Raw genomic sequence first — 15,423 nt, 5'->3', positions numbered from 1 at the left:
AATAAAGTTATTTTGTTTTAGGTAACAGCATTAGCAATACAAAAATCACAAATAAAGCTTGTGGGCCACAACATGGTGATTATTGGTCTTGGAAAGCAGTTATTTAAGGCATGATCTTCTGTGCCGATAACAGTCGAGACCATCTGTTTATCAAGTACATACAAATGGTGGAATTCCCCCATACCACGTACATGCCCTTCCTTCTTCATACTCTCTTCCCCACCCTTTTCTAATTTTATAAGCTCCCCCCCCCCCCTTTCCCCTCCAACCCTCAAATCCTCCGTGCGTACGTAATAAATAACAAAAACAGCATAGTGATGCAATTAATACTATACAAAGGAAAGTAACCGAAGTGTGCCAAGTACACGAAGAACTTGTAACAGTTTCACAGGTGCACTTGGTCCAAATGGAGGTAACCAGGCAACACGGATTCAGAAGTACAAAACCTTTTGGACTTTACATTTCAGTTTCAAGTTTTAAAATCATGTTGCAGCACTTTGCACTGCACAAAGACAATAGTTTATCTACAAAGAGAAGTGAAGAAAGCTGGTTGTGATATACGAATGAAAGGACCCACGGTGATGCTGGTGAGAATAAAGCACTTACGGCCCCAACAGCCGTACGTATGCATGTTTGTGCCCATTATCAAATGAATGAAAAAGCTACGTTTGTTTATAGGCTCCGTACTTAAACGTATGAAAAAGACAACACCACATACTTCATCACATTCTATCATTCCAAGAAACCGACCGGCTGCAGAGGTGGACAAGGTGATCCACAACCTGACGAGTCGTGTTCAAGGCACTTGGTCTTTTCTACATAATGGCCTTGGGGGCTTTCGCATGTGGGCCGACTTGGGGACCAGGCCTGCTCCGAGCTGGTCGTAAACAACGGGCCCTGGCGAGTCGGCGACGGGGTCGGGAAAGGTGAGTTGTCTGATCCGGAGGAAGACTCCCCAGCATCCGAGGATGAGGGGAACGGTGCCACACTCTGAGGCCCGGGAAGAGAGCAGCTGTCTGAAATCCGGGGCAGGGAGATTGGTACAGTGCGTCGACTACACGCACTGTACAGGAACACAGGATTTGAAGAGCGATCGAAAGGGAAGAGGAAGCGATGGATTTCTTCTCGGCATTGGACCAGTTCCTGAATCTGGATCTGTCAGGGGAAACAGACCGAGAAACCCGAAATGAAATTCCATTATTTGTTTTTCCATCGAATGCTCCTTACATAGGGCAGGGAAACCTTTTGGAACTTATTTACATTCTGCCTGGTTTTAAAGCAATACATCTTCTTCTTCTTCCTCTTTCGGCCGCTCCCGTTAGGGGTCGCCACAGCGGATCATCCGTATGATCCGCATAGTGATTTGGCACATGTTTTACGCCGGATGCCCTTCCTGACGCAACCCTGGTCGCCTCTTACGACACAGGGATATGGTACACCTATTTTAACCGGGGTATACACCGGCCCAGTATACTGGTACTCATTTCGCCGACCTCGGAAGGATGACAGGCTGAGTCAACCCCCTGGTGTATTAATTCAGTGGTCCAACGGGGCTTGAACTCAGGACCTTTTGGATCCCAAGCCGCTGCCCTAACCACTGTGCCAACACCAGGCTTTTAAAGCAATACATATAACAATTTAATGTTCAGTTATTGTTTAAGATTATGCATTGTGCATTTGTTTTTGTTCCCGAGATTATCAGTGCAATGGAACATCACGTACTTGCTGTTGTTGCTTGCTTGCTAAACATATTTTGTTGTCATTTGTAAAACACGTCATTTAAACCAGGAGAGACGAAAGCATGGCCTGGTTGGTGCCACTGGCAGAAAGCTTTGCTTCCTGATGTGAACCTCGACTCAAATACCATGTATCCTTGAGTACAACTGTCTTTGATGTTGTATATATGCTCGAGTCTAAACGAGACTAAATTGACATCCGGGTGAACTCACAGTAACATAGTTTACTTGAGATTTGCTTTGACGTTATCATGCATTGGGAGAAAACAATGCATGGATGGACATCATGTCAGGTAAAACAGCCCTTTTAATGCCAAAGTGAGGCACAGGCCTGGTCGAACTTGTATGAGCCATGAACGATGTAATTTCACCGTGGCACACAGCACGTGTTAGTCAATAACGCACTTATCCCGCTAAGTGGTACTTCCATGAGTCGTAAACTACGGCGAAGAACAGAAACACATCTACAGGTGTGATGATCGACTTAGCCAGAACTTCCTCCCATATATCAAGCAGGTATACTGTTGCAGATAAAGTCTGTACCTTGGCACGGGTCTGCAGTGGTGCAGTGAGGCCGAGCCAGCCCTGCTGCCCAAGGCCCTCAAGCTGCAGGCTGAGTAAGGCCAGAGCCAAGGTAGCTGGACGGCTGGCCGCCAGTGTATGCCAACTCAAACAGGTCTCGAGATGTCTTGTGAGCAATCCCAGCATTGTTGTGCATTTGGAAGACATGGTGGGACAAGCCAGAGAAACAGCTTGAAGGAACTGTACGGATCAAGCAAAACATCACAGTGTTATGAGGGTAGCTATAAAAAGAGCAGAAATTTCTCCTCACTTGAGGTAAAGGTTTGATGAAATGGGCTCTTCATTAGTCAAAACCATCTGTGTACAGAAAACTCAAGTTAACGTTCTAACACAGCATGAGCTGCCCTCCTCCACCAATTGTCTCTCAACCACAAACCTTCAAGTGCTTTCATTACCAAGACGGCTGGCCGTCAATTAGACAACTAATAGGTAACAAAAGTCAAAAGTCGACAACTCCGACCAATGGAAAGTTTTCTCAAGGTAATGCAGGATCGTTAACACAGGCAAGGAACTCACAATGTGCAGAAATCGCAGGGCTGTCGGAACGTGCAGGTCCCAACCAAGCTTGACTAGGATGGTGCGCTCCATTCGTAGGACCTCGGCAGGCGACAGCCCACAGGCGCTCACGCGTGCCAGCCGCCGAGCACGTGGCACCATCTGGGTAAGGCAAGGTGGGAGAGAAGTCATCTCAACAAGGGTGGCACATAGAAGAAGGCCTCAATGATGCAACAAATCTCGAACAAACAACATCAGTTGCCGTGGCTGCAATTATACTGGGTTGACCTGTCTAGGAGGACATTCCCACCTGAATGATGTTCAAAGCCAGATTAAAATCCCAATCACAAAGTACGTACATAGACGTGGTATTATGTACACTGATAACAAAAGGAGGCTTCATACTCCCCACCGTCCATGTCACAATGTATTTGTCCATTGTCCACTAATGTCCTTATAATTCCCATTAAAATATACTGATGTCTCCCACAGTCTTTGTCTTGCATGCGATTCCTGTACAACTCTTCCATGAGCCTTCGATGAATCAAAAAACAAACAAACACATAATAATATATAACAGAATTGCCCCAATATGTGTTGCCATTTTATTCGAGTAAGATTCATAACTAATATGTAAATTACTTAAACCACATCACAAATTTGTTAAAAAAGTAAATATTGAATGGACAAGCTCCCAATGTGAATACCTCGGCTTCCTCCTCCACCTTTGCAGCTAGAAATAAACAACCCACAGCGATGCATTTCAGGTATTTGGGTTGAGCCTGCAAGAACAACAAAACGGTGAGTTTCAGAAAATGGGACCGAGCAAGAAATCTTAAATTCCATCACCATTAATAATTATAATCAGGAGAGAGCGAAACGTCTCAGCCTGTTACACGTTTTGATGATTCAAGGTGCACACGCAACATGACACGAGTCTGAAATTTCAGGAAACCTGACTTACAAGCAAATTTAAAACAAACTTCATTATTATGAAATGGATATGTCAGATTGAGTGAAAAGGATCATGTGAAATGCAAATGTATGACATCATCAAGCAAATACTGTACATCCGCCAATGGAAATACATTTGGGTTGCACTTATTGCTCAATGGTGCCACTTTTATATTTTCATATGAGGAAGTAAAGTCAAAAATCCAATGATGATTTCATCCAATATGGTATTAAATGTACAATTCTTTTTGAGAATTGCTTCAACACTTAATACTTGTCAAATAAGCGTCTTTGATGTACAAATTGTACATATCACGTTTTCAGACAAAAAGAGTCACTTTTAACATACGAATCTAGGCCCGTGGAAAAGCGAGAAGAGAGGGGTTAAAGATGTCCACGTCCTGATGGCAAGACCACAGTTGGACACACAAATAGACAGAAATTCACAAGAATGGTGCAACAACACTAAACTAAACTTGCACTGAAACTGATCAAAACAATTATGGGATGAGTGCCTATTTTACATCAAGATGGTCCAAACGCCCATCTCGTTTTTATTCCAAACTTGATGGGATAGCAAGTGCTACCCAGCAGGGACGTGTTGGGACGTGTTGGACATTGAAAAGCTCATGGTGGAGTTATTGGCCTCATGATGGTTAGATTTTGCCTACCAGCCGACAGCAGCACTGCCTGACGCCACATCCCAATATACAGTTTATGGTGACTTTTGGTGGCCTCAAAATGGCCTCCAAGGCCAACATGCAGTTGCTTCAAACCTTACACAGATTTTGAAGTATCTACACCCAAGTATGGGGCCTCTAGATGCTACGGTTCGGCCGTGAAAGAATAACAAACAAATACACAAACAAACACTTGAAGATATTTATAAGATTACATTAGAATGGAAGAAAAAAAATTAAACGAAACTGAGAAACCAAATGGAATCTAAAATAGGTTTTTTAAAATTTATTTACATGTTCAAGGATCATGGAAGAAAGAGTGAGGTGACGAGAGTATGAACTGATTGTGGGAGGTAACAGTTGGACACAAATAGCAAGGGAATGGACATGAAACACAGAGAGAGAGAGAGAGACAGAGATAGAGGAAATACAGTTAACTGCCAGTAACAGGGTTGGGCTTGGTAGGGTTAACAGTGGTAGAAGAGGCCATGGTTACAAATGTTTGAGGACATGAGAGATGGTGGTGCACCGCCTGCTTGAAAACATGGAGGGAAGAGTGTGATTGAACAACTTCTGGAAGGCGGGACCACAAACGGGAGAAAATGTGCGGAAAGCCTGGAATTTCAGAGATTAACCAGGAATGGGTTACTGGAAAAACATGTGCGTCCTGGAGGAGCTGGGTGAAAATGGTGTGCATCATGAAAAACAGTGATAGTTCGGCTATCCTTGAAGCCTCGGCTTCAGTTTGATGGCAACGGCCCAGGGCTCCAAAGAAAATTGTCAGTTTCCAGTTACAAGCCACAAAAATATGCTCGGTAGGGAGTGAATTTTTCAATTTTTTTCCAAGGATTCCCTCTCACATTGAAATTGTCATCATAAAACAACCACAATCACCTGTTCAGATGACGTTGTGGAGGCATATCCATCAACAAATTTAGGTCAAATTCTATTTTCTGGTTTGACAGTGGAATTCGTGGAATATCAATATGAAACTGAAGAGGCAAGATACATTGAACCCGAAATGCAATCAACGGTATCTAAAACTAGAGCGTTCATAGAACACGATACTGTTACGGATTTGGAAGCCTCCTGCACACAGACAGACAGCAGTCCCTAAGCGTAGTTATTTCGATAAGTATGCGTTTATAGTTAGGGTCCCCTACTTGTGTCGAATGGGAATTACATGTGTGTGCTGCGAGTTACTTTTTAGTCAGGGTTTTTGCAATACAAATCGACCCTCCAGCCAACCGAAACCATCGCTCCTTCACTTCGCACATCGCGCCATTACACACGCGTGTCCAGCCACGTACGTGGGCAGAGATTTTCATCGCCTCAGATCGAGACTCCGCCCAGAAAGGCAGGGGCGTGCCCCTTGTCCAATCACGCACAGAGGGCGACTTTCCCACGACACCCCGGCCATCGAGGATTGAGATTCCTACAGAGGGTGACTTTCCCACGACACCCCGGCCATTTAGGGTTGAGATTCCTACAGAGGGCGACTTTCCCACGACACCCCGGCCAATGAGGGTTGAGATTCCTACAGAGGGCGACTTTCCCACGACACCCCGGCCATTGAGGATTGAGATTCCTACAGAAGGCGACTTTCCCACGACACCTCGGCCAATGAAGGTTGAGATTGCCACAGAGGGCGACTTTCCCACGACACCCCGGCCAATGAGGGTTGAGATTCCCACAGAGGGCGACTTTCCCACGACACCCCGGCCAATGAGGGTTGAGATTCCCACAGAGGGCGACTTTCCCACGACACCCCGGCTAATGAGGGATGAGATTGCCACAGAGGGCGACTTTCCCATGAAACCCCGGCCATTGAGGGTTGAGATTCCCACAGAGGGCGACTTTCCCACGACACCCCGGCCAATGAGGGTTGAGATTCCCACAGAGGGCGACTTTCCCACGACACCCCGGCCAATGAGGGTTGAGATTCCCACAGAGGGCGACTTTCCCACGACACCCTGGCCAATGAGGGTTGACATTCCTACAGAGGGCGACTTTCCCATGACACCCCGGCTAATGAGGGATGAGATTCCCACAGAGAGCGACTTTCCCACGACACCCTGGCCAATGAGGGTTGAGATTCCTACAGAGGGCGACTTTCCCATGACACCCCGGCTAATGAGGGATGAGATTGCCACAGAGGGCGACTTTCCCACGAAATCCCAGCCATTGAGGGTTGAGATTGCCACAAAGGGCAACTTTCCCACGACACCCCGGCCAATGAGGGATGAGATTCCCACAGAGGGCGACTTTCCCACGACACCCCGGCCATTTAGGGTTGAGATTCCTACAGAGGGCGACTTTCCCACGACACCCCGGCCATTTAGGGTTGAGATTCCTACAGAGGGTGACTTTCCCACGACACCCCGGCCAATGAGGGTTGAGATTCCTACAGAGGGCGACTTTCCCACGACACCCCGGCCATTGAGGATTGAGATTCCTACAGAGGGCGACTTTCCCACGACACCCCGGCCAATGAGGGTTGAGATTGCCACAGAGGGCGACTTTCCCACAACACCCCGGCCATTGAGGATTGAGATTCCTACAGAGGGCGACTTTCCCATGACACCCCGGCCAATGAGGGATGAGATTCCCACAGAGGGCGACTTTCCCACGACACCCTGGCCAATGAGGGTTGAGATTCCTACAGAGGGCGACTTTCCCATGACACCCCGGCTAATGAGGGATGAGATTGCCACAGAGGGCGACTTTCCCACGAAATCCCGGCCATTGAAGGTTGAGATTGCCACAAAGGGCAACTTTCCCACGACACCCCGGCCAATGAGGGATGAGATTCCCACAGAGGGCGACTTTCCCACGACACCCTGGCCAATGAGGGTTGAGATTCCTGTAGAGGGCGACTTTCCCACGACACCCCGGCTAATGAGGGATGAGATTCCTACAGAGGGCGACTTTCCCACGACACCCCGGCCAATGAGGGTTGAGATTCCCACAGAGGGCGACTTTCCCACGACACCCTGGCCAATGAGGGTTGACATTCCTACAGAGGGCGACTTTCCCATGACACCCCAGCTAATGAGGGATGAGATTCCCACAGAGAGCGACTTTCCCACGACACCCTGGCCAATGAGGGTTGAGATTCCTACAGAGGGTAAAATGTTCTCCCTAATTGGCCCTGTAGGAGTGAATAGATAAGTGTATTGTCTTCATTTATTACCTCTGCCACCAAAGATGGATGGAGGTTATATTTTCACCCCTGTTTGTCAACCTGTTTCTGTTTGTTTGCCTGTCTGTGAGCAGGATATCTCAAAAAGTTAATAATGGATTCGGATGAAGCTTGGTGGAGAGATTCGGTGTGTGACAAGGACGAATGGATTCAATTTTGGCTAAGATCCAGATTCAGATCTGGGTTCTCAGTTGGATACAAAAAGGTAAACTGTTCAGCTCAGCGGAGGTACAGAGTGCTGTTCTAGTTTAAAATGTAATGTGGCTAATAGCCCACATATATCTGCTACGTTCTGGTTACGGCAGGATATGTTTGTCTCTCTGCTTTGAGGAATCCATTAGAACGTCAAATTCTGATGACGATCTTTGCATTTTGGATATCCAATGTGATTTTGATGAACCACAGCCATCTTCAACTTTCCTAAACTTGATGGAAAAGGACAAAATATCCTGACCAGAGAATCCTAGATCGAACTGGACAATCCAGGTTGGATTTTTGGTATGTCAACTACAAGGAAGTTGTCAGGTATGAAAGATGAGGGACAGAATAATTGTCTGTGGACAACATGACGAAGATCTAAAATTGTCAATGACTGCATCGCATTTTCCAATGTCTTTTTTTTTCTGCCCTGAAGGCGACATCTAAACTCTTTAAACAAATGTCAAACATGCCATTGTGGTGGCTGCCATTTTGGAGGTGCCACCGATGACAAAGGCAGGCATCTGACCAATTTATTATTTTTTTTCATTCTGCAATCCTGCGGGTGATTAAAAATTAGGGTTGGTCGGGTAACCAGAAACAATCTTTTTTTTGCCCAGGCGAGGTTGTGCCCTTTTGGGAAGTTGCCGTTTGTGTGACATTTTATTCTCAGGAGTGGAATTACAACCTGATACCACCAATGAATAAACTCAAATAATTTTGCATGTGAGCAGGATGGGTTTGTTTTAAATTGAGAAGTTTTCTTTGTCTGCAGCATGGACAATATGGTGAACAAACATGGCACACTCAGTGTGGAACAGAAGGCCGGGGAGTTTAGTAGTAAGGAGCTTGGCATAGGAACCAGTGTGACCACTCCTTGGCTTTTTTCACAAGATCTTGGCTATTCGTTGTTCACCTTGGCGTCTTGGTTTTCTATAGGTTTTCTTGGCGTATAGGTTTTCTATTATCATCGCTTTTCCGAAACCTTGTGAATTCTTGGCTTTTTTCATTGGCTCACCTTGGCATTTATGAAAATGAGGAGTGGTCACACTGATAGGAACCTCCCCCCACCCTTAGTGATACTCAAGGAAGCATAGGTAAAAACGACGATGATGCTGCAGGACATAATGGTGATATTCAAGGGGTTGAAAGATGAATTCAAACAGGCCAATGCTGGAAACAAAATCAACAACCATGGAAATTAAATTCACATAAATTAATCTGGATATGGAAATTAAATTTATAAAAGTAATGACATGTTGTAGAAATTAGAAACACTATTTAAAGAGGATGAGGAAGTTACGCTTCAGGAATTAGAACGCAAATTGGAAAACACTGCAACGAATTGTGGAAAGGATGGCATCAGAAGTGAAAATGGCACAACAGGAAACTGATGTAAAAATTGAGGTGAGAGAAATTGGAAAGTGAAACTCTTTAGAGTAGATGTGGAACTGGAGCGAGTAAATAGAAAAGTGGATTGGGTTTGTAATGACCTGAAGCTCCATTGTGGAGGTGCAGATGCCAGTTTTCAATGGCAGAGCAAAGAGATTGTCAAAGTGATGTAGCAATGCGTGAATCTAACAGACACATGTGCAAGAGTTGAAGTTCCACGTCACAGTGCAGAAACAGGCTTTACATGAAAGATGTCAGTGGGAGTCCGAATGGCTGAATTGGTATAGGTGGTGTCACAGAGGAGAAGCTGGTTCCTCGTGATAGTCTGATAAGAGAGGAGGTTGCTCAAGCGCAGGAATGGCTGAGAGAGAGAGGAGATAAGTAGGTACGTAAGTCAATTTCATGAGGAGGTGAAGTTGACTCAGGAGACCATTGTCAGCAGCCATATTTTGACACCTGTGACTCCCAGATTGTTTGAGGAAGAGCCTCAGGGGCATTTGATCCCCACACTGTATTCAAACCATGGGGCACAGTTTAGCCAGCCAATAGAAAGATGACTGCATTGGTAAATTTTGATGGGTCAGGAAGCTTGAAGGCTTTCCTGATGTAATTTGAGTGTGTGGCACAGTTCCCTAATTGGTCTGAGCTGGACCGCACAGGGGAATCTGATGGAAATTCTGTGGAGACCAGCCGCATTGGTATTAAATGTGGTCAGGAAAGGTCTGATGACCAGTGGCCAAATTTGCGTCACTTTAATCCACTGGTTTTGCACAGCGGTGCAAAGCGATTTGGTTCAACTCAGCTCTAGCACCATAAATTAAACCTTAATCAGTGCATGAGCTGGCCCAGGACATACACCAACCCATGAGGATTGTGTATCATGTCCTACCAGAACAGGCATGTGAAAAGCTCGATTTAGAGAAATCCCTGGCTGCTCTTTCTATCAGCAGTAGGGTGCTGGTGAAACTCCCAATGCCTGGAGACCACCCAGAAGACTGCTGAGTGCATGGCCATGCTGAGCATCTTGTGAAAAAGTGGGCGTGACACAGAGTGGCTCCTGGTGTTAAGGGGTGAGGAAATGTGAAGACTCCTGGTAAGGAAAACTGGCCATTGGAAAAGGATATTGCCCAGGTGTTAAGGGGTATAAGTCAGCAATTGTCAGATTAGTCAAGGGGGAAATGGTCATCAGGTAGATTGCAATGAGGAGGTCCAGACTCATCGGGATGCAACTCACGTTACTGTCCCATAGTGATTAGGCCAGACCCTGGGGCACATCTCCCTGAGGTCCATGGTGGTTATTCCTGGGCACCTTCTATAGTTGTGGTAGGAAGGGCCACATGAAGAGGTTTTGCCTGGGAGTTAGGCTGGCAGCCTCTCCTTGTGGTTCGGGGAGCCAGTGATCGGACCGCCCAGTCCCCCCCCCCAACAGCTCCCCATGCTGCGGCTGTCCATCAGCATGTGGAAGAAGATGACCAATGGTTTTTTGCCATCTGCCAGCGTGTGGAAGGAGGCCATTGGTTCGTTGCCGAAACCAATGATTCATGAATGCCCTTGGGCAGAGAAATGAAACAGAGCATGGGGTGCCTATAAAACTCTGGACTCTACAGGAAGAATGCTATTGCGCTCTGCTCTTTTCTGCTCCTTGCTCTACTGGGATTCTTGGACTCTGGGTTTGATGCCTGTCTATTCCGAGCCCTGACGATGACTTTCTTTGTCTGGCTCCTGCTGCTGTGCTGCACCAAATGAGTCCCTCGATAGCTTGGTGTTCTTCTTGCTGTGCCTTTCCCCTCTCTTGGTGCTTGCTTATTTGTGTGGATGGGTGTGGATGAGTATGTGGCGGCTTGTTTTGGCCTCCAGGGGAAAGGTTAACCTACTTGTTGGCCTTCTTGGGAAATACTGATTGTTTACTTTGTGTTCAGGATTCGTGTTGCTGTTTCTTTAGTAACTAGAGGGGGAGCACTCGGTAGAGTGCAAAACCTCCGCCGCCAATACTGCTGGGTCACTTAAGTGAACCCGATATCCTATTCATTGTAGGTCAAAACGGATCAGACTCTACTGAACCACGATTGAATAAACTAAACTAGATCGACGCGCATGTAGAAATTTCCAAAAAAAAAAAAATCGAAATATTTTTGAAAAAAAAGTTGCAAAATGTTTTTTTTTCTGTAACAATTTTTTTTTGGGGGGGGGTTGGAAATCACTTAAAACATGTAGAAATACAAAAAAAATTCAAATATTTTTCAAATAAAATCGAAATTTTTTTGAAAAAAAGTTGCAAAATTCTTTTTTTTTCTCTAACAAATTTTATTTTTTGGGGGTTGGAAATCACTTAAAACATGTAGAAATGCAAAAACAAAAATTCAAATATTTTTTCAAAATGGCCGCCATAGCGGCCATATTGGACTTTGGACCAAGTCCAAAATCTAATGGCATGATCCTTGGACCATACCGAACCCCCCCACCAAGTTTCGTCGAAATCCGTCCAGGAGTTTTTCCGTAATACTGTTCACAAACAAACAAACAAACAAACAGACAGGGGTGAAAACAGTAACCTCCATCCATCTTCGATGGCGGAGGTTAATAATATGTTTATTTATCTCTTAAGAAAGTTTTCCTCACTCTTAAGAAACAGTTGCCATTATTTGATCGCGCCGACAATCGGGTTGGTTTGGAATCACTGGAGGACTAAATTTGAGGTATTATTGGTTTATAACTGGTGTGGTAATAGACCCTGCTGGATCACAGGTCGACGTTCACCGCTCGGAATTGGCTCATGAAAAACAGTGATAGTTCAGTTATCCTTGATGCCTCGGCTTCATATTGACGGCAACTGCCCAGGAGCGGTTGCAACATGTAAGGAGGTTGCTGTCGATATGACGGTACAATTACACAGAATGTGAGGATATTTACACATTTGAAACCATATTTGTTTAACTTCGGGCTGTTTGCTTGCATTCACACTTGAATATGATACTTCTCATGTGTTGTTCGAGAACATTTCTAGGAAAGAATGCACAAAGTTTTACTTTCCAATGCTATTGGCTCACATCAGTAAAACAATAATAAAAAGTTGTCTATTTAAAAAAAACATAAATAATTTTCTCTTGAATGTTTGTTTTAGGTGAAAGTAATCATAGTAAAAACTATGGGCGTGCAATGCACACCACACACCATGAACATGTACAAATGCACCAGGAAGTAATGTATGACCAGATGCAGGGCAGTGATAATTATGGGTCTGTGCAAACCTTAACAGTGGCCAGGAACCGGTCGAGTGTGCTCACGGCCAGCGCAAACGTTTCAGGGTAGAAATGTAGAGAGGTGTTCAGGCAGAGCAACCAATGAACAACCTGGTTTCTCTGGCTTGGGGAGACAGCGAACTCCTGTACACTCGCATCAAGATGCATGTTCATTAATAGTTTGACAAATCATTTGTCCGTTTAGCCTTTCTGCGTGTCTAAGAATGATTTACGAGGAGGAAACAGATTCGATCTAAACAACCAGCCACCTTAAAACCTGCTGTGTTTTCATATGCCAGGAATAAAGAATATTAAAATGCTTGCAAAAATATTCCAATGTACCTTGTATATGATTGTATTTAATTTTTTTCTTACTTATATGAAACCTGTTCTCCAAACGTGTCTTGTCTCCTTCGTCACTACCTGATTAATTGGTCAATCTAACACCCTACTAATGTAAAAAAAAATGATATGGTGGAGTTTTAACCCTTTATATCCATTCTCTCCTTTCCAATATTTCAGTGACCATCAAAAGGGTGAGAGTTGGAATGATAAGGTCAGATTTGGATGAAAAAGTCACACTTGGAATGATAACTGCACAGTTATATTTTGAGGAACAATAAAGGACATTTTATACAGTGAAAGTAAATATGCTAAACCAAATTTCCTTTTTCATTCTTCAATTAACTTTAAATTTAGAAGTATTGGGGTATAATATCCAACTCCTGATCAACAAATGTCGTGGTTATCCCTGATTAACATTGACAACTGGATGGATGGACCGAACTGGCTTTTACTCCCTTGGACTGCATTTGAATAATGGCGGATTCGTGCGTAGGTGCGGGAATGGCAGGAAGAACACGAGAATCTTAGCTCTGATTTAATGGGGGTTATTTCCCACCACAATAACAGGGGAAGAATCATCACGACAGCAGGGAATGACGGCAGGTCGAGAGGGACAAAAAAAAAATGGAAACACGTAATTCACAATAAATAATTATTTACAAGAGAAATAAAGAAATCCAGGGTGCCAGACGAGAGCACAGATGGGAAAAGGAATGAAAAACCGGGCAAGGCCTTATCTCTTGTGGAGGGGTCCATGCAGATGGTGTCAAAGCAACCATGAACAAAATGACTAAGCAGGTACACAGGCAGAAAAGACGAAACAAGCAAGCAAGTGACGAAACAGGCAAGCAGGCAACGAGGCAGGAACAAGTGCAGGCAACGACGAACCAGGGATAACGAACAGGTGAGGCAAGCTGACAAAATATGACAAGGCAGGAACACAAGCAGGCGAGCAGGATGACGAACCAGGCTCACAAAGCACAAAACCGTTTCTCTTCGGCGAGCAAACTCCACCAAGTCTCAGCGCTGAACAAACTCTACCATTCGCGAGGCGACCCAACTCCTCCCCTCAGATGGTGTCAAAATTCCTCCTCTCTCTTTCCCTTTCCCATCACAATGCCCCCGTTCTAGCTCCATGTCCTCTCTTTCCCAATGCCTCACTCGAGGATTCACAGAACGCTTCATGTACAATTCCTTCAGCTTAATCCCTGGCTATTTATTGACAACGCATCACCTTTTGTATGATGGACATTTAAACAGGACAATTCTTGAGCTAACATTTCCCAACTTAATACATCAAAATTGGCTAAACTACCCGAAACATGGAGCAAACTAACATTTACATTTCTAACTGTTCTATAATAATATCTAACCCCTCTACAAATGTAATACACACACACACAGACACACACACACACAAACACACACACACACACACACACACACACACACACACACACACACACACACACACACACACACACACACACACACACACACACACACGGTGGTGCAGAGCTGACTGACATTTGGATATGCGATAATTAATTGAAACACACAAGGTTTATGCTCAAAGCTTGCAATTTTATTATTTATGATGGATAACATCAAGAAGGTGGCCTCTCCCAGTTGCAGTGCATTGTCTGAGAAAAAATAGTCCCACAACCCCAAAGTTTCTATCCCACCCCACGGTGAGGAGAGCGGTCTGAAATGTGTTTGCCGGCTCTGAACAAAGATATATATATATATATATATATATATATATATATATATATATATATATATATATATATATATATATATATATATATATATATATATATATATTACACACAAGTCTGGAGACGGCGATGGTTCACGAGCAATGTACACGGTTCGCCTTTTTTATTTTTTGACCTTTGAGGGGATGCCACGGGCAAACTGGCGGGAATCGGGAAAAACGTAAATAATGAAAGTTGAAGTACTCGAAGAGCACAATTTGCATACCAACTTTCATTCGAAACAGTTGAAAACCCTCGGAGCTCGATGCCCAATTTATTGATTTTGACATTTTCTAAGTTCGTGACCTTGACCTTGGGGCGAAAATGAAAACTCGAGCTCTGTGGGGCTATGCAGGTGCCATTGGGCGAACCAAATACCGAAACCCCTGCCAGATTCGACAAACCCCCTCGGAGAAGATGTAACTTGAAACCGGCTACCCTCTAAAAACGTTTTTTGAGCGTGGCTCTGTCCATAATGGGCTCAGCACGCCCATTCTCCGGAAAACACAAGGAGATCATGATACAAACCTCGCACCCTAATTTTATTAAGATCGGATCAAAACCCACGGAGCTATGCTCGGGACAGACAGACAGACACAAACACACACCCATAACGAATATAGTGGTCACTTACTGACTCGTGAACCAATAGTGGTCACTTACTGACTCATGAACCAATAAACATTTAAAAAAAAAAACGTATATATAATATATATATACATAAAATATTGTTACGTTTGAGGGGGGGTATGCATTCAAAGGGTAATTAGGATGTTTAATTAGGTATGCCATGCTGTTCGAGTGTACCAGGATCTCGATGTAATAAGTAGCAATTCAGTG

General features: G+C 44.5%; 1 protein-coding gene across 2 annotated transcripts in view; it reads right to left on the bottom strand.

Annotated features, from left to right (window-relative positions):
* The window catches only part of LOC147014602 (cyclin-I-like), a 36,073-nt gene that overhangs the window by 304 nt on the left and 20,346 nt on the right, over window positions 1-15,423 (bottom strand). Inside the window, exons 3-7 of one of the 2 annotated variants that reach the window (XM_085852696.1) lie at window positions 12,488-12,622; window positions 3,521-3,595; window positions 2,835-2,975; window positions 2,280-2,498; window positions 1-1,155 (exon numbers count right to left, since the gene is read on the bottom strand). The exon at window positions 1-1,155 is cut by the window's left edge and continues 304 nt beyond it. In XM_085852696.1, coding sequence (XP_085708822.1) covers window positions 733-1,155; window positions 2,280-2,498; window positions 2,835-2,975; window positions 3,521-3,595; window positions 12,488-12,622 — 993 coding nt within the window. In that variant the 3' untranslated portion in view covers window positions 1-732. The remainder of the gene's footprint in view (window positions 1,156-2,279; window positions 2,499-2,834; window positions 2,976-3,520; window positions 3,596-12,487; window positions 12,623-15,423) is intronic. The other variant, XM_085852698.1, reaches the window with a different exon arrangement.

This window comes from Eptatretus burgeri, chromosome 13 (assembly GCF_056783735.1).
Source record: "Eptatretus burgeri isolate ZD-2024b chromosome 13, Ebu_testis_v1, whole genome shotgun sequence".
Classification (NCBI taxonomy): Eukaryota; Metazoa; Chordata; class Myxini; order Myxiniformes; family Myxinidae; genus Eptatretus; species Eptatretus burgeri.
This window is presented reverse-complemented; position numbering and strand designations above follow the sequence as displayed.